We start from the raw sequence: 18,173 nt of genomic DNA on the forward strand, positions 1-18,173 counted from the left end.
CATACTATCTATGGCCTGATGCCTCACAACTATTTTAACTCCATCCCAGACTTACCTGAGTTTCAGACTCATATATATAAATGCCTATTCAGTAGCTCCACTAGTATATCTATTAGGAATCTCCAAATTGATAAAACCATTCAAAATTTTTGATTATTATGCCATTATACCCACCTCACTGTCCTAAATCTATTTCTCTCTGGGTCTACAGATCTCCTTCACAATTTCAATAAATGATTTTGTGAACTCCTTCATTGTTCCGGCCAAAGGAGAAAAAAAAAATTTCATCTTAGACTCTATTCTTTTCATTTCTTCTCACACCCATTCCATCCATCAGCACGTCAGCTCTGCCTTGAATATATATGAGTATATTCCAAGTCTCTCCATTTCTTCCACTTATAATACCATCATCCTCATCATCTCTCACCCAGAGTGTGACGTGGTTTCTTACTGGCCTTCCTGTTTCTACACTTGTCTCCTCTATAATCCATTTTTCACAAGGATCCAGAGTTTTCTTTATAAAAGACAAGTTGTATTGTGTCATTCCCCCGCATAAAACACTTGAAGCATCCCATCAAACACAAGGTTAAAGTGAAATTAGTTGCCAAGGGCTGTAAGCCTTGTATCTTCTAGCCCGTGGTAGCTTTTCCCAATCTCATCTCTGATTTCTCTGGCATGTCTTTTCTAGCTTTGGCCATGCTGACCTCATGTTGTTTCTTACACATAGCAAATTCTCTCCTTCCTCAGGACAGTTGTACTAACTTTTCGTTTGTCTCCATTCTTCATTCTCCAGATTATCATACGACTCATTCCATCACTGCATTTAAGAATCTGTGCTGTGTCACAGCACATCAGAAAAGCCTACTCCAACTACCCTGCCTAAAATAACTGTCATATTCCAGCTCCTTTTCCTGATTTATTTTACTTCGTGACATTGATTATTTTTCATAGTACAAAATCCCTTGTCACCTGACATGAAATTATATGTATGTATTTAAAACTAGTTTTGCTCAGTAGAATAGAAGGTCAGCATGGGCACAGACTTATTCACCATTGTTTTCCCAGCTCATACAACAGTGACTGGCACAGAATACCTATTTAATAAATATTTGTTAAATGAAAAAGCTATTATGTCATGTTGTGCTTTAACGTGTTTCTATGTATATGCAGTACTCGTATACCTAAGTGTATATATGTGTGTGTGCATCTGATATGCAGAGAGGTAAGGATTTATTATCATTGTTTATGTTAATAGAAATCATGATAATATGCTCTCTTCTGATACTGAATTATCTAATCAAAGCATCTTTTGAGTTATCATAAATTTAATCTGGTCCCTGTTTTCATCCAGTTAATACAGGTGATGTAGAATTAGCCAGACAATTGTGTATAGTTGAGGTAAAACCTGTATTCCCCCAAAATAGAAAGAATTGGGTGTTTTAATTTGAAGTAACCCAATGTGGTGAAGTTATTTAATACTCTGTCTCATATATCCTTTTTTCCCTTAACTGCATCTAATCTTTTCCTGACTTGATAATCTTGGTAACATTTTTGGTACCTCATTTTAGTTAGAAATTGAGTTCAGCTGCAAATCAAAACAAAAACATAAAATAACAGTGACTGAAACCCTATTGTATTTATTCTTACACACAAAAAAGTCTGGAGGTAGCAGCCCAGAGGGAGTAAATAGGGCTGTTCCTGGAGGTCGTCTGGGACCCTGACTCCTGTTATTGTTCTATCTTGCTTTGAGCATGTCCAACTTCTGTAATAAAGACCACTTTAGTCTAGTGGAGTTCTTGTTTTAAAGCAACGTTCCAAGTAGTAGTAGGGAGGAAATGGGGAAGGTGAAAAGTGACATACTTGTTAGTTGAGCCTCTTCATGTGAAGAGCCCCTCTGGAAATCCCACACAGTACTTCTGCTTATGTGTCATTGGCCAGACCTCACAACAAAAAAGGCTGGAGAAATGTAATCTTTTGATCAGATACATTACTATCCCCAAAACACCAGGGCTGTGTTACTAGGAAGAAGGGGGAGTGATTACTGATGGACAAATAACAGAATATTTTAAATACATCTCTGAGTTTCTTATAAAGTTTTTCTACTATTGTTACAGTTATTGGCATATGTTTATTTTTCCATATCTTCCTATACACTCCACCCCCATGTATCACATTATTGTGCTGTCTCTGTAATTTGCCACACTATTTAGCAGTGTATTTTACACAATAGTTAGTCAGTAAATACCTGTTACATTTGTATTCAAATGACAACCCATTAGCTTGATTTCATTAGCACCTTATTCTGGCAGGTACTAAAAAGCAGGAGAAGCCTTGTCTTCTTGTGTTGTCAGCACTTCTACAGATATTTTAAAAACAAGAAAAATGAACACAATCTGTTTTTACTGTATTCTCACATAAATGGTCAAATTGCCTACTTAAATTTGAAAGAAAACCCAACTGAGGTATCAACACACTTTGATATTAGCAATGCAAACACTGTTAACTGAGACTTGTATTCAATAAAATAAACAAAAACTTGAACCTTCTAAAGTAATTTGTGAGTAAAATGGCTATCAGTAACGGTAATGAAGTTAAACACAGGGAAAAAAAAATTCCAACCATACCTGCTCCCTTGGCTAAATTACATGCAGTGTGGAACTTACATTTCTAAAATATGTTTCCTATTTTACTCAGAATATGTTTTGATTTTACCTAAAAACCAAGCGTTTAAAATACATAAGAAAATATTTAATATGAAAATATTTAATATTTAATTTCAAATGCCAAATATCATCTTCATGTTTTACATAACTTGTAATGATTTCATTAATGTAACATTTGTCTCTATATTCAACTCCTCTACACAGAAATACAAGCAACTTTTCAACATTTTAAGGCATGATTCTTGAAGAATAACTTGCATCAAAATAATCAAGTTAAGTTTTTTAATTGAAGTTAGCTAGTATGGTCTTTTTTAGTGTCTAAGTTTCTGAGCAGTCTATAGATTTGTTTTATGACATTACATTATGTAATATGTTCAATTATTCTTGATAGCTTTATGTCATGTGCTAAATAGCCTCTATTTTAAATTTTGAGGTACTTATGATACACACACATGGATTTCCTTACAATTTTTTTAAAAAGAATTGAAAAGTTTTGAAAATTAATTATGTTCCCAGTTCTCATGTCAAAGTTTGAACTACTAGAGGACAAGAACCATATATATATATGTGTGTTACCAAACTCAGGTTCGGCTGATCGCTGCTTGAAAGCCAGTACTTGAAAAACAGTTGTTGGTTGGAAAGGAAAGGTTGCTTTATTCAGGAGGCCAGCAACCTGGGGAGAAGGCAGACTCATGTCCAAAAACCAATTCCCAAGATTCTGCTCGACCATGAAAGTTTTGAAAAGGAGAATCATTTGGACAGGCTGTCAGAGTCTTCTTGTTTTCCATTGTGTGCAGACTTTCTTCTCATTGGTTGGTGGTGAAGGAACAGGGACATATTCCAAGAATCTTGTGCTCAGCTTGAAGTCACCATCCTCTACCTGGGTGGGGGCCTTAGTTCCCCCGCAGAAGAACTCAAAGGTATTGTTATGTATGTTCCTTGAGGAGGAACCAGGACCCTGCTTTATCTCTGCACTATTGTTTCTAGACTGCTTCTCCTTTGTTTCTACATTCCCTCCCTTCCCTGATTAGCAACTGTTTGAATCTGCTCTTTGGAACTCAGGAAGCTGAATAAGGCCTATTTCCTACAAACAAGAAACAAGAAACGGGACATAGAAAGGCTTTGTACCAAACAGGGTCCTGCTTAGTTTCATATATATATGTTTATGTCCTCTTTTAAATTTTCATTAACTACTTATTGAATAAAAGTAATTCTTAAGTTTCATTAGGTACTTTCTGAAACTATAGTAAAACTAGGTTAAAATGATAAAACGAGGAACACAGAGGACCCTGTATATATATGTTTTCCCACTGATATGAATATATTATTTAAACTCAAAATAAATTTATGAAGACTCATCAGATTTAAACCCAGATTAAAACTAAGTAATTTGAGGGTAACCTTTTTTCTCTTCTCATCGTAAAAAAAAATATTTTCCCTTTATAAAAATATTTATCATGTTTTGCTAGTATTTTGTCCCACTTTTAAAGTGGGATTGGGTAAAAAAAATAAAGCCCTTGTTCTAGGTAGTGCTCCAGGGTCTTGGTCACTTGATCCATGGAACCAAGGGAGCAGAAAAGTGCCAGATTAGAAGTGCACAAAGAATTTGTTGCAGGAAAAAAAGTGGGGCACGAGAGGATGGTCATGTCCTAGGTCTCAGACGAGTCCCTGGGACAGCTGCCAAGTGTGGGCTCTTGGCTTCGCACAGGAAAGCATTCAAGAACGAGCCATAGTAAAGTGAAAGAAGGTTTATTCAGGGAGATACACACTCCATAGACAAGAGTGCGGACCATCTCAGAAGGCAAGAGTTGCCAGGGTACAGAGTTGTCAGTTTTTACAGGGGTGGGTAATTTCATAGGCTAATGAGTGGGATGATTATTCCAACTATTTTGGGGAAGGGGTGTGGATTTCTAGGAATTGGGCCACTGCTCACTTTTTGACCTTTTATGGTCAGGCTTGGAACTGTCATGGTGCCTGTGGGTGTGTCATTTAGCATGCTGATGTGTTACAATGAGCGTATAATGAGGCTCAAGGTCTAGGGGAAGTCAACTTGTCTGCCATCTTGGACCTAGTTGGTTCTAACCAGTTTATGTTGTAGCCTCAATGGCTATGTTATTCTTTTAAAGGTTGTGCCCTGCCCCCTTTCTGTCTCAAATTCACATCAAAGGAACTAATTGCAAGGGGACTCCAGCTGCTCTAGGTACACAGGAAAGGGACTAGCTCTTGCACTTCTATTTCAGTTTTAACAGTGGTAAGCTAAGCCAGGGAGAGCATTAAAGAGGCCATGGAGTTTTCTCTTTGAAATTTTGATACTTCCTTCTATATTTAAATGTGGCATAAAGCATAAAATAGTCAAAGCTCAAAGTGGGAAGGAGGACTACTGAGCCCATGATAGTCCCCGTTTCTTGTATCAAGAATCAGCCCCTTTTTCTCCCATCACGAAAAAAAGAACTGAATTATATTTTTGTAGTAAAAAAAATAGAGATGTAAAGTAAAAAAAAAAAAATTATAGTGCTTCTTATCTTTGATATGCTAATGGGAAAAATTGCTTAGTAATTTAAAACATATTAGTAACAGAATAAAAAGATGTAAACCTTTTATATTAGGGAAAAAATAAATTGGCTGTCATCTAATACACAAATATTTAAATGCACTGATAAGTGATAATTTCTCAAAAAAGCATCCAAATAGATTGAGTTGCATACATACAATTTAGATAGCAGTTATAAAATCTACCATGCACCTGATACTTAATTTTACTATTTCTACAATAAACTATTTATGATGCTATGGGAGACAACTATCCCTTTCCTTTATCTGTCTAAGCTCTTGACTAGAATCCCTATAACAGACACATTAAAGAGCAAAAAGCATACAAATATATTTAATCTAAGTTTTTCATGACACAGGGGCCTTCATGAGGAAGTGAAGACACAAAGAAACAGTTAAAACCGAGTGCTTTTATGCTAGGTCTGATGAAGAGTGGACAGTTGTGGAAAGATATGATAGGACAAAGAGTATGAGGTGAGTGTAGTAAAACGGCGGAACTGTAGCAAGGCTTGTTTGTTCAGATTCTCTCTGTGTCTCTTGTCTTCAGAGATGAAGAAGATGCTCTTTTCCCCCAGGTAAAGGAAGGGCACCTCTCACAGGAGGGTTTTATGACCTGCTTCAAGGGAAGGTCAGAAAGTCCTTCCTCCACATGCCACTTCTCAGATTCTTCAACTTGAAATAGTTAATGTGCCGTTGTGCTATCTTTGGGGAGTAGTGTGTCCTGAACCCCTTCAATGCCAAACCAAACATGATTTTTAAGTATGTTTTCCAACATGCTCTCAATGATTTTACGTCATTTGTTCAGGTCAACAGATATGTATTCAGCCTTCCTGACCAGAGTGTCGTGCCAGACCCTGTAAAGCAGCGGTCCCCAGCCTTTTTGGCACCTGGGACCGGGGGAGGGGGGAGGGGGGATGGTTTGGGGATGATTCAAGTGCATTGCATTTACTGTGCACTTTATTTCTATTATTATTACATTGTAATATATAATGAAATAATTCTGCAACTCACCATAATGCAGAATCAGTGGGAGCCCTGAGCTTGTTTTCCTGTAACTAGATGGTCCCATCTGGGGGTGACAGGAGACAGTGACACCGACGTATGTTGCTTATATCCAGTCTACTCTGTAATCTCGGTTCGGTTGCCGTCACTGCTGAAAACCCTGCTTCACAAAGATAAGATGTTGGAAATGGAAGCAGGCTTTTCAGTGCTTTTGTGGCAGTCTCAGGACATTCCGTCTTGACTTTAATCTAGAATGTAAGGAGATTTGAAGTTGTCTCACACATACTTCTACGGCCACCGTCATTTGTGATCTCAAGCAGTTGATCCTCTTCTAGTGCGGACAAAGTCGATTCACCTGGCTTATTCACAAATGGGTCGTGGATCCATTCCTTCCCAGTTTGGGGGTCTTTTGTGGTTGGGAAGTAATGCTCAAACTCTTTTGAAAGCTGAGGTAGGTGATCCTGCACCAACTGGGAGAAAGAAGGCCCTGGCTCAGTCTCTTTCAAAATCTCTGCTAATGTCTGAAATATGTCAAAAATCCCAATGTTCACTCGTCGCCCCCATAATTCCAGTTTGGCTTTGAATGTAGCCACTTTCTCTATCGACTTGAATACAGTTGTCGTTCTTCCCGGAAGTGACAAATTGAGTTCGTTGAGCATGTTGAATATGTCACACAAGTAAGCACGTTTTGCGACCCATTCTCTGTCACTGAAATGTGCTGCCGGTGGTGACTGTTTTCTAAAAGAAATCTCTGGAACGGCTCTTGTAACTCAAAAACTCTGGCCAGTGATTCCCCTTTAGAAAGCCGTCTCACTTCTGTGTATAAGAGAAGACGTGTGTGCTCTGCGTCCATCTCCTCACAGAGCTGCGCAGACGTGAGTTAAGGGCATGTACTTTAATGTGGTTGATAATCTTAATCACATCCTGCAAAACGTTGTTAAGTTCAGGTGACATTTTTCTGCTAGCCAGCATTTCTCTATGGATGACACAGTGCATAGACTCACATTCAGAAGTGACCTCTTTGACCCGAGTAGTGAAACCACAAAGCCATCCAGTCATGGCAGCCGCTCTGTCCGTGCATACACCGACACAAAATGACCAATTCGGTTTTCCTGGTACGTAATCATTCAAAGACTTGAATAGTTCTGCAGCTGTGGTGTTGGTTGGCAACAAAAGTGCACATAACATATCCTCATGCACATCCTCCTGAAAAACATATCGCACAAAACCCAGCATTGTTGCCTTGTTGTCAACGTCGGTAGACTCGTCAACCTGGATTAATTCTCTCTAACAGTTATGCCTCAGTATCCTCTGCTGTTTCATCAATTCGTCTAGTTACGGTGCTAGCCAAAAGAGGAACACGTGCGACCTTTTGAACTGCAACCTCTCCTAAAAGTTCATGGCAAATGTCCTTAGCAGCAGGCAGGATCAACTCTTCACCAAAAGTAAAGGGCTTCTTAGCTTTAGCAATGCGGTTAGCCGCTAAGAATAATGCTCTCAGTGCAGAAACATTTGATGAAGTGGTGGCCTTGAATAATTGCTTCTGTTCTTTGTGTTCACATATTTTTCTTTTGAAAACCTCCAAAGGATTGTCTTTTAATGCAGGGTGCTTGGTCTCCATGTGGCGAAGCAGTTTTGAAGGTTTCATGGCTTTGTTGGATAGCCGGTCAGCACGCATTAAACAAAGCGGGCTTGGAGAATGTGAATCACTTGTTGCAATGAACCCGTAATTTAAGTAGGACTCTTGGTATTTTGTTTTTTTTTTTTTTTTTTTTTTTTTTTAAATTTTTTTTTATAGCTACTTTATTTATTTATTTATTTATTTATTTTTGGCTGTGTTGGGTCTTCGGTTCGTGCGAGGGCTTTCTCTAGTTGCGGCAAGCGGGGGCCACGCTTCATCGCGGTGCGGGAACCGCTCTTCATCGCGGTGCGCGGGCCTTTCACTATCGCGGCCCCTCCCGTTGCGGGGCACAGGCTCCAGACGCGCAGGCTCAGTAACTGTGGCTCACGGGCCCAGCTGCTCCGTGGCATGTGGGATCTTCCCAGACCAGGGCTCGAACCCGTGTCCCCTGCATTAGCAGGCAGATTCTCAACCACTGCGCCACCAGGGAAGCCCGGTATTTTGTTTTAAATGCAGCTTTCTTTTTGTTGGCAGTCTTCGAGTCTTCTGCTGTCTCATCCTTGGGTCTTTCCCCCTTCCCAAAGAAGCTCGCCAGCGACATTTGTGTTTAACTCATTTTGGCTAGGGTTAGCTTGTGGGCTTACCAAAACTGTGACTGAGACAAGTGCGCAGTGTGGGAAAGGAAGTGGTAAATAAAATAATGGGCGGGCCACGTGCAGACTAAAGTAAGTGTTGGATTCTGACTTAAAGCCTGCCACCAGATGCAGCTGTGCAACTGAAGTACGTCAACTCACTTGCCACTATAAAGCCTGCCACCAGATGCAGCTTGTCCCTTGCCACTCACTGATAGGGTTTTTTTTTTTTTTTTTTAATTTATTTATTTATTTATTTATTTATTTATTTTTGGCTGTGCTGGGTCTTTGGTTCGTGCGAGGGCTTTCTCCAGTTGCGGCAAGTGGGGGCCACTCTTCATCGCGGTGCGGGGACCGCTCTTCATCGCGGTGCGCGGGCCTCTCACCATCGCGGCCCCTCCCGTCGCGGGGCACAGGCTCCAGAAGCGCAGGCTCAGCAGCCGTGGCTCACGGGCCCAGCCGCTCCGCGGCATGTGGGATCCTCCCAGACCAGGGCTCGAACCCGTGTCTCCCGCATCAGCAGGCAGACTCTCAACCACTGCGCCACCAGGGAAGCCCACTGATAGGGTTTTGATATGAGTCTGCAAGCAGTTGATTTATTTTGGTCTCTGTGCAGTCACACCTCTCTGCTAATAATAATCTGTATCCCCAGCGCTAGCCTCACCGCCTCAGCTCCACCTCAGATCATCAGGTATTAGATTCTCGTAAGAAGCGTGTAACCTAGATCCCTCATGTGTGCAGTTCACAGTAGGGTTCACACTCCTATGAGAATCTAATGCCACCACTGATCTGACAGGAGGCGGAGCTCAGGTGGTAATGTGAGCGATGGGGAGTGGCTCTAAATACGGATGAAGCTTCGCTCGCTGGCCTGCCGCTCACCTCCTGCTGTGCGGCCCGGTTCCTAACAGGCCACCTACCCGGTAGCGGTCCATGGCCCGGGGGTTGGCGACCCCTGCTGTAAAGGATGCTAAAGTGAGGAAGATGCAGTGTGTTGAATAAGAAAATAATACAACAGTACTATAATCAGATGACTAAGATAGTGAACTGAGAGAAGTTCTCATGTCTCATGGTGATGGTTAGGCAGGATAAACTGTTTGGAGGGAGAAGCAGCTTACCGACATTTGTGACTATGATATCTGAATATTCCCCCTTTCACCTTGATCTTTTAGCACCATTCTACTGGCTCCCTTCAGTCCGTTTTCTCTTAAATCCTTTTTTTTCTCCTCTATTAGAACAACTTGTGCCTCCTTATAAGCTATCTGTATAACCAAAGCTTAGTCATCATTAAGTCAAAGATCCACAATTAAATTTTTTGAGTAATATTTTCAGACATGAACACTTCCTCCCAAGTAGTAGACTGTATCTTTCTTTTGTGCTTTTCCTCTGTACCTCTCAAAACAAGCTCAATTATAGTACCTATGCCAGTGCATTGGAGTAATTCCCTATGTTTCTTCATTAGACTATTATTGATCTGATGGTTGGTATGATGTTTTATTTATCTCAGCATTGGTTGTGCATAATGCATTGTCTACAGTGCCTAATTAATAATAGACTTTCAGTAAATCTCACTGAATAGGAAGGATAACTAGAAAATGGCATTCAGGTTTTTCAGGATGTTGGAGAAATAGAAAAAAAAAGAAAACAAGAACAAAAACAAAAAACCTCAAGCTACTTCAGTAGAAGTGAGTTTATTTTATAAATAAAACAGGGAATTAAGGAGGAAAATAACAGCTTCAGAAGCAAAATAAGTAGAACCAGTGGTGTGCTGGTAAATGGTTAATAATCAGCTCTTTAAGGAGAAACAGATTTGTAGCATCTGCCAGATTCTGTGGTGCCCTTGCTCCACCATGGCCAATTTCAAGCTACCAGGTCAAGTCACTGAAGCTGGAGTTGGGAAAAGGTGAGTCAGCTCTTGCAAACTCGTGTAAGGCGACTCCAGCAAAGAACTCATGGCGAACTGGAAAATCATCATCCTCTAGTAGTCACTGTGGTTCTCATGGTCTGATATGCAACAGCCACCACATGAGTCGACCAAACTCTTTACTCCTTTTCTGTGCTGCTTTTCTTTATCTGCTTTTTCTCCTCCACTATTGCCTAATTTCTCTCAATTTTCCTTTGTTTCTAGCTGGTAACTTCTGTTTAGGATTGGCTTCTGTTGTCACATAATTCCCATCATGTCATGACTTCTGTTCACTGATGTTTATGTGCTTCTTTGATACCTAATATCTATTTGTCATACATACATTTGGGATGGCTGATATTCACACAGTTGAGAGAAATTTTTATTGATTTGGCAAGTTACTGTCTAGTATAAAATGCCAAAGTTAGTGCCCTCATTAATATTCTCTCCTATGTTTCTGCCAAGGTCAGCTTGAGGGCCAAGCTGCACCTACCCCTGGCATCACAGAATCACCTGATATGATAAAACGAAACTTTTTAAAGGAAGAACTTCTCAGAAACAGCTATAGGAATGGCAAGTTCTCTAATGTTTTACTCTGTATGGATAGCCTTTCTATGAGAGGGGAACATAAGGTAGACTATATTTTTCAAGGACAGAGAAGAGCAGGTGCCAGAATTCATAAATTTCTATGATTCTAGTGTTTTCATATGTACAAAATACTGGTGATATAATCTGATTGCACAGAGTAATTAAAATTTTCCTGTAAGCTTGATCTCATGGTCACAAATTGTGACTGCTTTTTCCTAAACATCCAGATACTACCTTTAAATTAAAGGCAAGCAGAAAACCTGAATTCATAGATTTCTGAAACATCTTGGAAGAGTGGAACTATGAGCCATACATAAGCATTTTTTAAAATTAGTTAATTAAACTTTTTATTTTATATTGTAGTATAGTTGATTAACAGTGTTGTGTTAGTTTCAGGTGTGTACAGCAAAGTGATTCAGTTATACATATACATGTATCTATTCTTTTTCAAATTCTTTTCCATTGAGGTTGTCACATAATATTGAGCAGAGTTCCCTGTGCTATACAGTAAGTCCTTGTTGGCTATCCATTTTAAATATAGCAGTGTGTACATGTCAGCATTTCTAAACATCTATATATCTTATATAAATATGTGTATATTCTAATTGTGTATGTATATATACACAAATAATTAAATGTGTATATACATATAAATGAATTAAATGTGTATATATATGTATATATCTATTCAGAAATAGAAAACCTACATCTTTACACACAAAACAGATTTAATTCTTTTCAACATTCTCCTCACCACCACCACACATATACCACAAGTGTATATTAGTAAAAAAGCAATGATGAATAGATGAAGAACAACTTTATAGATTTCACAAAATTTACAAAATATAAGAAGTTTGAGTTAAAGAAAGGTACACTTAAATGGTTAAAATAGCTGTATTGAACTACTTGTCATAAAATGAATTTTTAAGTTATGTTTTAATATTATAAAAGATCACAAAGTATAAATATTTTACTAAGAAACTTTATAAATATGCATTTGTTTAGTTTTATGTACCAAGTTAAAGTAGTCCTTTGCATGGAAGCAACCTAAATGTCCATCAACAGGAGAATGGATAAAGAAGATGTGGTACATATATACAATGGAATATTACTGAGCCATAATAAGGAACCAAATTGTGTCATTTGCAGAGATGTGGATGGATCTAGAGACTGTCATACAGAGTGAAGTAAGTCAGAAAGAGAAAAACAAATATCATATAATATAGCTTGTATGTGGAATCTAGAAAAATGGTACAGATAAACTTATTTGCAAAGCAGAAATAGAGACACCGTTGTAGGCAACAAAAGCATGGATACCAAAGGAGGAAGGGAGGGGTGGGATGAATTGGGAGATTGGGATTGACATATTTACACTACTATGTATAAAATAGATAACTATGAGAACCTACTGTATAGCACAGGGAACTCTACTCAATGCTCTGTGGTGACCTAAATGGGAAGGAAATCCAAAAAAGAGGGGATATGTGTATATGTATAGATGATTCACTTTGCTGTACAGCAGAAACTAACACAACATTGTAAAGCAACTATACTCCAATAAAAATTAATAATTAAAAAAAGAGTAGCACATGAAGTTCAAAATCAGAAAAAATTGAATAAAAAATAAATAAAAAATAAAGTAGTCCTTTAAGTAATAATTATTGGCTATTTAGAATAAGACACACAAGATATATAATGAATAAATGAGTAAATGAAGTAATACATGCCATTTTGGGTTGAAAGTGTCTATAATTTTAACCAGTAAATTATTTTAAAAATACACTCAAGTTAAGATGTTACATTCACTTACAATATAAATGCTGACTCTATATAATTTCACTCTTTTTTTCACATTTGAATTAATGCTACTATTAATAAGATTTTACCGTTAACATCTAGTGGGGGAGATATGAGATATGAGATCATTTATATTTTCCTATCATATAAAATGTGCACTCTTCTTCAGTAATTTGAATTTTTATCTTGTCATTTTGGGTCTTTTACAACATTTATTACAGTTAATAAAAGTAATAGATTCTCTATTAATATTTGAAAAATTGCAAAAAGTAAACAGTAATACTATTTCTAATTCATTTAATACAATGAACAAGTATTTTGTCTGATTTATTGTTAACAAATTATTGATAATAGCCAACTAGTAAAAAACTAGAATATAAATAGAACTAATCTGGGAAGCTGTTCAGCTGCCTTTGAGAAGCTTAAAGACCACCACTTGGGGCTTCCCTGGTGGCGCAGTGGTTGAGAATCTGCCTGCTAATGCAGGGGACACGGGTTCGAGCCCTGGTGTGGGAAGATCCCACATGCCGCGGAGCAGCTAGGTCCGTGAGCCACAACTACTGAGCCTACACTTCTGGAGCCTGTGCTCCGCAACAAGAGAGACCGCGATAGTGAGAGGCCCGCGCACCGCGATGAAGAGTGGCCCCCGCTTGCCACAACTAGAGAAAGCCCTAGCACAGAAACAAAGACCCAACATAGCAATCAATCAATCAATAAAAAATAAATCTTTAAAAGACCACCACTTGGTCTTTAAGTATAGACAGCATCACTGATAAACCTGCATGTATGGAACACACCAAAAATACTGGTTATTTTTTCTTAGGTATCTTATGCCTACAGAGATATCACTTGTCACCTAATGATGGCAGTGCATGAGGTGTGGGCTGCATGGAGTGTAATGACAGGCCTCATTTAAACAGAAAGCAAAGCAGAGTATCAAGGCCATAATATTTTCTCTGTAAGAAGTGAAGTATTTATTAAAATAAAAGTGTAAAATTTTTAAAGTATTAATTATAATAATAACGTATAAAACTTAACCAATTAAGCTATTTAACAGAACAATGAAGAAAATTAATTTATGCCATGTTTGGAAACTATTTTTCTCAACAAGGGAATTACTTGAAAATCCCTAGCCCATGATTTCCTAAAAAGTCACTTGTAATTTGGATATTAGTAGCAATTCAGGCTCTCTTTTCTGCTGGCCTATGTCACTTCCAAATACTTTAATGATGACTGTATTGTTAACCAATAAGAATTTGTCACTGCCTACTAAACTGACCAACCATTTTGTAAATACAAAATAATTTTCTTTATTCTATGAAGTATCTCATTGTTTCATTCTCCTTTGGTGGCCTATACTTCTTTCTTTTCTCAAATGAAATGTAGAGGAAAAAATCATGGCAACCCATTGTGTCTGCAACAATCTCTGTAAAATACTTCTGTCCAATGTTCTTTCCAATCAGGAACACAATTCTTAGCAAACGGGTCACTAACTCACTTAATTAACTCTCTCCTATGTTCTCAGAGGTGTTTCTACATCAAGCTTGAATTGGCTTATTATTTGACAAACTGTACAAGGCCTTTGGGAAACCTGTTTTTAACAAAAATGGGTTCTTAAATAGCCTTTGGTCTCCTTAAAGGATTCTGAATAACTGCATAAAATCCTAATACACTTATTAGCAGTGCATCCGTATGCAGATATTAAACAGAGTGAGAGATAAATTTCTTTCCTGACTCCCGAAGGGGCATCCTAATATTGTGTTTCTTTAAACATTTCTTGACCTATGAACACTTAATATACAGATATTTTACCCAAGGATCACTCCAGAACTTTGACAATTAAGAAATACACCTGAAGACTTGTTTAGGATTCTCTGTACTCTTCTTTGTTAGAATCTGGGATTCAGAGGTTTAAAGGAGAGCCTTCCCCTCTTTCCATTTTTCTTACTCAGACAACTTTTAAAAAAATATTTATTCTTTTCCAGTTACTCCACTGTAGTAAGGATTGCAAAGTCAATTGAGCCATGGTTTCTTTCCTCTAAGAAATTGCATTCTAGTGAGGAGTGGGGCAAGAAACAAACAAACTACAATTATAGGCTAGATTGTTAAGGGTTAAAATAGATTTTTAAGTAAACACATCTAATTTTGACCAAGAGATTCCATATTTCCCAGAAAGCTAATATTTGAGCTGAATTTTTAATAATAAGTCAGATTGTGCTAGAATAGGGAAAGGCCATTCTGAGCAGAAGGGAAGATGGTGGAAGCATGGAGGTAAGTACAGTCTGTGTGAAGTCGTACAAGTAGTTCATGACTGTTAGCTGTATGGGTTCCTATAATGGGAGGCGGTTGAAGCCAAAAGAGTAGGCAGGATCACTGAAAACATTGGAGGAAGAAAAGGGGATGCATATATTACATTTTCATAAACTTACCTAGACAGAAACTTCTAGAACATAAATTGTTTGAAATTTGGAGACTTGCAATATGCCAAAAATCTAAACAAGAAACTCATCAATCTTAATTAAACAGCCTACCCATGTGTGAACATAGCAGGTAAGTCTTTCTAATGCAGATGGATACTCTCTTTATGAAAATATAGTTGACTCTTGAACAACTCAGGGGTTAATCCAAGTATAATTTATAGTCGGCCCTCCACATCTGTGGAGTCAACCAACCTTGCAGATTGTGTAGTACTGTATTACTATTGAAAAATATCACCTTATAAGTGAACCTGTACAGTTCAAACTCATGTTGTTCAAGGGGCAGTTGAACACACAGTTTCCCCAATTCATGTAAAATGTTCTTTATGCAAAAGTTTTATTTATAAATCAGATTTTCAGGATTGTGTATATTAAGCAACACCAGGTACAACTAAGTAGAAGCAAAATATCTTAACACTTAAACAGAAATTAATTGATTTTATTTGTATATATTACCTATTTGTAATAAATTGTATACAAATAATTTGAAGTAAATCATAATCAAAAGGACCTTGTCCTTATGTGACAAATGCCATCTGGTATTAAAATTAAACATTATACACATACGCACACATTAATGGAGTTTAGTTTTTTTTTTCTGGAGTCTTTCTCTGTGTTCACAAATTCTGACAGTAACTCATATTTATCTCTCCATTGATACAGAAGTAGAGACAGTTAAAGATATAAAACATTTATGGACCCTTAAGGACCCTTAAATTTTGTGCACTAGAGCTCATATGAGATGTGTTCTATCTATACTCTGTGGTTTAGGAGATCCAGAGCAATTCGTCACTACTTTCACACTCAGTTCAACTTAAGATGAATTACCTGTTGAATGTGATTGTACTACAGAGCAAGTTGAATGCCGTTTATCTGACTAGAGAATGGTACCCAGCTACCTCACAGATGCTCTGTGCATCATTCAAATTTCAAAAAATGTGTATGATAGTCATTATCTTAACATTCACGATATTTGCCTGGCGGAGCCTTCTGGAGTGATCCCATAAGAAGACATTTAAAGAAATGTGCAGTGTAACAGATGCATTGTTCTGCTTTTCTGTGTTCCTACAGTTTTTTGTTTTGTTTTGTTTTTTTAAGGTATAGTAAACTAATCTGAAAATAATTTAACAATAGTGCAACTCTTCACAATTCTAAAAGAGGCAAAATGCAAAATATAGAACATTTTTTTGTAGAGCGAAGGCATCATAACATGATTGTATTTGAACTTTGCATTTGCCATTTCTTTGATGATTGAAATAATATTATAGGTTTAAACGGTTAGTTCTTCTGCTTTGAAAATTATCTGTGATCTTTTTTTCTCTCTAGAAATCAGCTGAGTTCCAGTTTGCTGATGCTAAACTAAACCAAATGGTTGTCCTAATGGTGAACTCAAAAGGCTACTTTTTGGTGAATATCTTTGTGTGTGTTATTAAGTAGATTGCTGAGAAAAATGTAATTTTTACCAAGTTATATATTAGATCATTCATATCTAGGCTGCCTTTCTTGGTCATTCTAACTTACTCTCTCTTACTTGGACCACTTGCCCTTGGGAAGGTTCCGTGTTATGAGGCAGCCCTATAGACACACTCATGTTAGTGAGCTTGGAAGAGGGTGCTTTAGCTCGAGTTGATCTGTATTCGAGAAGACTGCAGCCCTGGCTTATATCTTGATTACAACCTCCAGAGACCTTAAGCCCAACACCCAGCTAAACCACACCCAGATTCCTAACTCACAGAAACTGAATGAGATAATAAATATTTGTTCTATTTAATTTGTTACACACCTACAGATGATTAATACCACACTCAATATATGTTTGGTACTAAATATGTGAGTGGAAGGTCAAAAACTTGAAATCACAAAAGGAAAAATTAGGGCATATAAGGATTACCATTTTTAGACTGGGTCATATGTCATTTAGATTAATATTTCAGTAACATATATGTCAAAGAATGAGTTATTAAACAAGATTTTCAGTATCTTAATGTTATCCTCAAATGTTAGGAAAAAAGCCCAAAGCAAATTATCTTCCTTGTATTATCTATTATTTATTTGTTATCCTTTGGTGTATACAGAGGTTACCATCTACTGTACCAATCACTGTCTTCCTTTTTCTTCCTCTCATTTTCTCTTCTTCCACTGACCCCCTTATCCAAATCTCTCCCTGGCACTTTCTGTCTTCCTGTTACTCAGTTGCTTCATTCTTGCCTTCTTTCTCATGAGCTGCTTTTTCTCTTTCACACATGTACACACTCACAAAAGCACAACCACATGCAAATGACGAAGAAACTGAGTTACTGACAAAGTCAAACTCTAGGAGTCAAATAAAATTTCATGCTCAATAGTTTACTAAAAGTCTGAATGGAACAAGTCATTTGAACAATAATGCAAATGAAATCTATCACTTAAGTTAGGAAAACAGTAGTTTTGATGTTTTTCATTCATTTCAAAGGAAAAAAAAGTACTAGAGGCAAGAGATATTTTAAAAATTTATTTAGGACCTAATGATTATCCTGCACGTACAGAATATTGCTCTTTTGTGGGACTGCTTTTGCTGTCATAAATATAGCTACGGACTTTTTAATGCATTATTTGTTATTTAGCCTTTTATATAGCTATAATTTTAAAGTGCTTACATGCTGCTAATATTTACATAAATTTTCCTAATTATCACCTGTTGGTTTTTGTCTTAATCAGCTCAGGCTGCTGTAACTAAACACCATATAGACTGGGTGGCTTAAACAACAGATACTTATTCTCACAGTTCTGGAGGCTGGGAAGGCCAAGATCAAGGTGCCGGCAAATTTGATTCCTTCAAGGGCCCCTTCCTGGCGTGCAGGTAGCCTCCTTCTTATCCTGTCCTCATATGACAGACAGAGAAAGAGAGAGAAAACTCTAGTCTCTCTGCCTCTTTTTAGGAGGACACTAATTCCATTATGA

General features: G+C 37.6%; 1 protein-coding gene across 4 annotated transcripts in view; it reads left to right on the top strand.

Moving 5' to 3' along the window:
- CCSER1 (coiled-coil serine rich protein 1) overlaps positions 1-18,173 on the top strand; it is a 1,332,111-nt gene that overhangs the window by 553,492 nt on the left and 760,446 nt on the right. Inside the window, exon 8 of one of the 4 annotated variants that reach the window (XM_057546975.1) lies at positions 3,461-3,583. The exons of 2 other annotated variants lie outside the window; for them this stretch is intronic. In XM_057546975.1, coding sequence (XP_057402958.1) covers positions 3,461-3,583 — 123 coding nt within the window. Of the gene's footprint in view, positions 1-3,460; positions 3,584-16,559; positions 16,641-18,173 lie in introns of all 4 variants that reach the window. One more of the 4 variants, XM_057546973.1, reaches the window with a different exon arrangement.

Source organism: Balaenoptera acutorostrata, chromosome 5 (assembly GCF_949987535.1).
Source record: "Balaenoptera acutorostrata chromosome 5, mBalAcu1.1, whole genome shotgun sequence".
Classification (NCBI taxonomy): Eukaryota; Metazoa; Chordata; class Mammalia; order Artiodactyla; family Balaenopteridae; genus Balaenoptera; species Balaenoptera acutorostrata.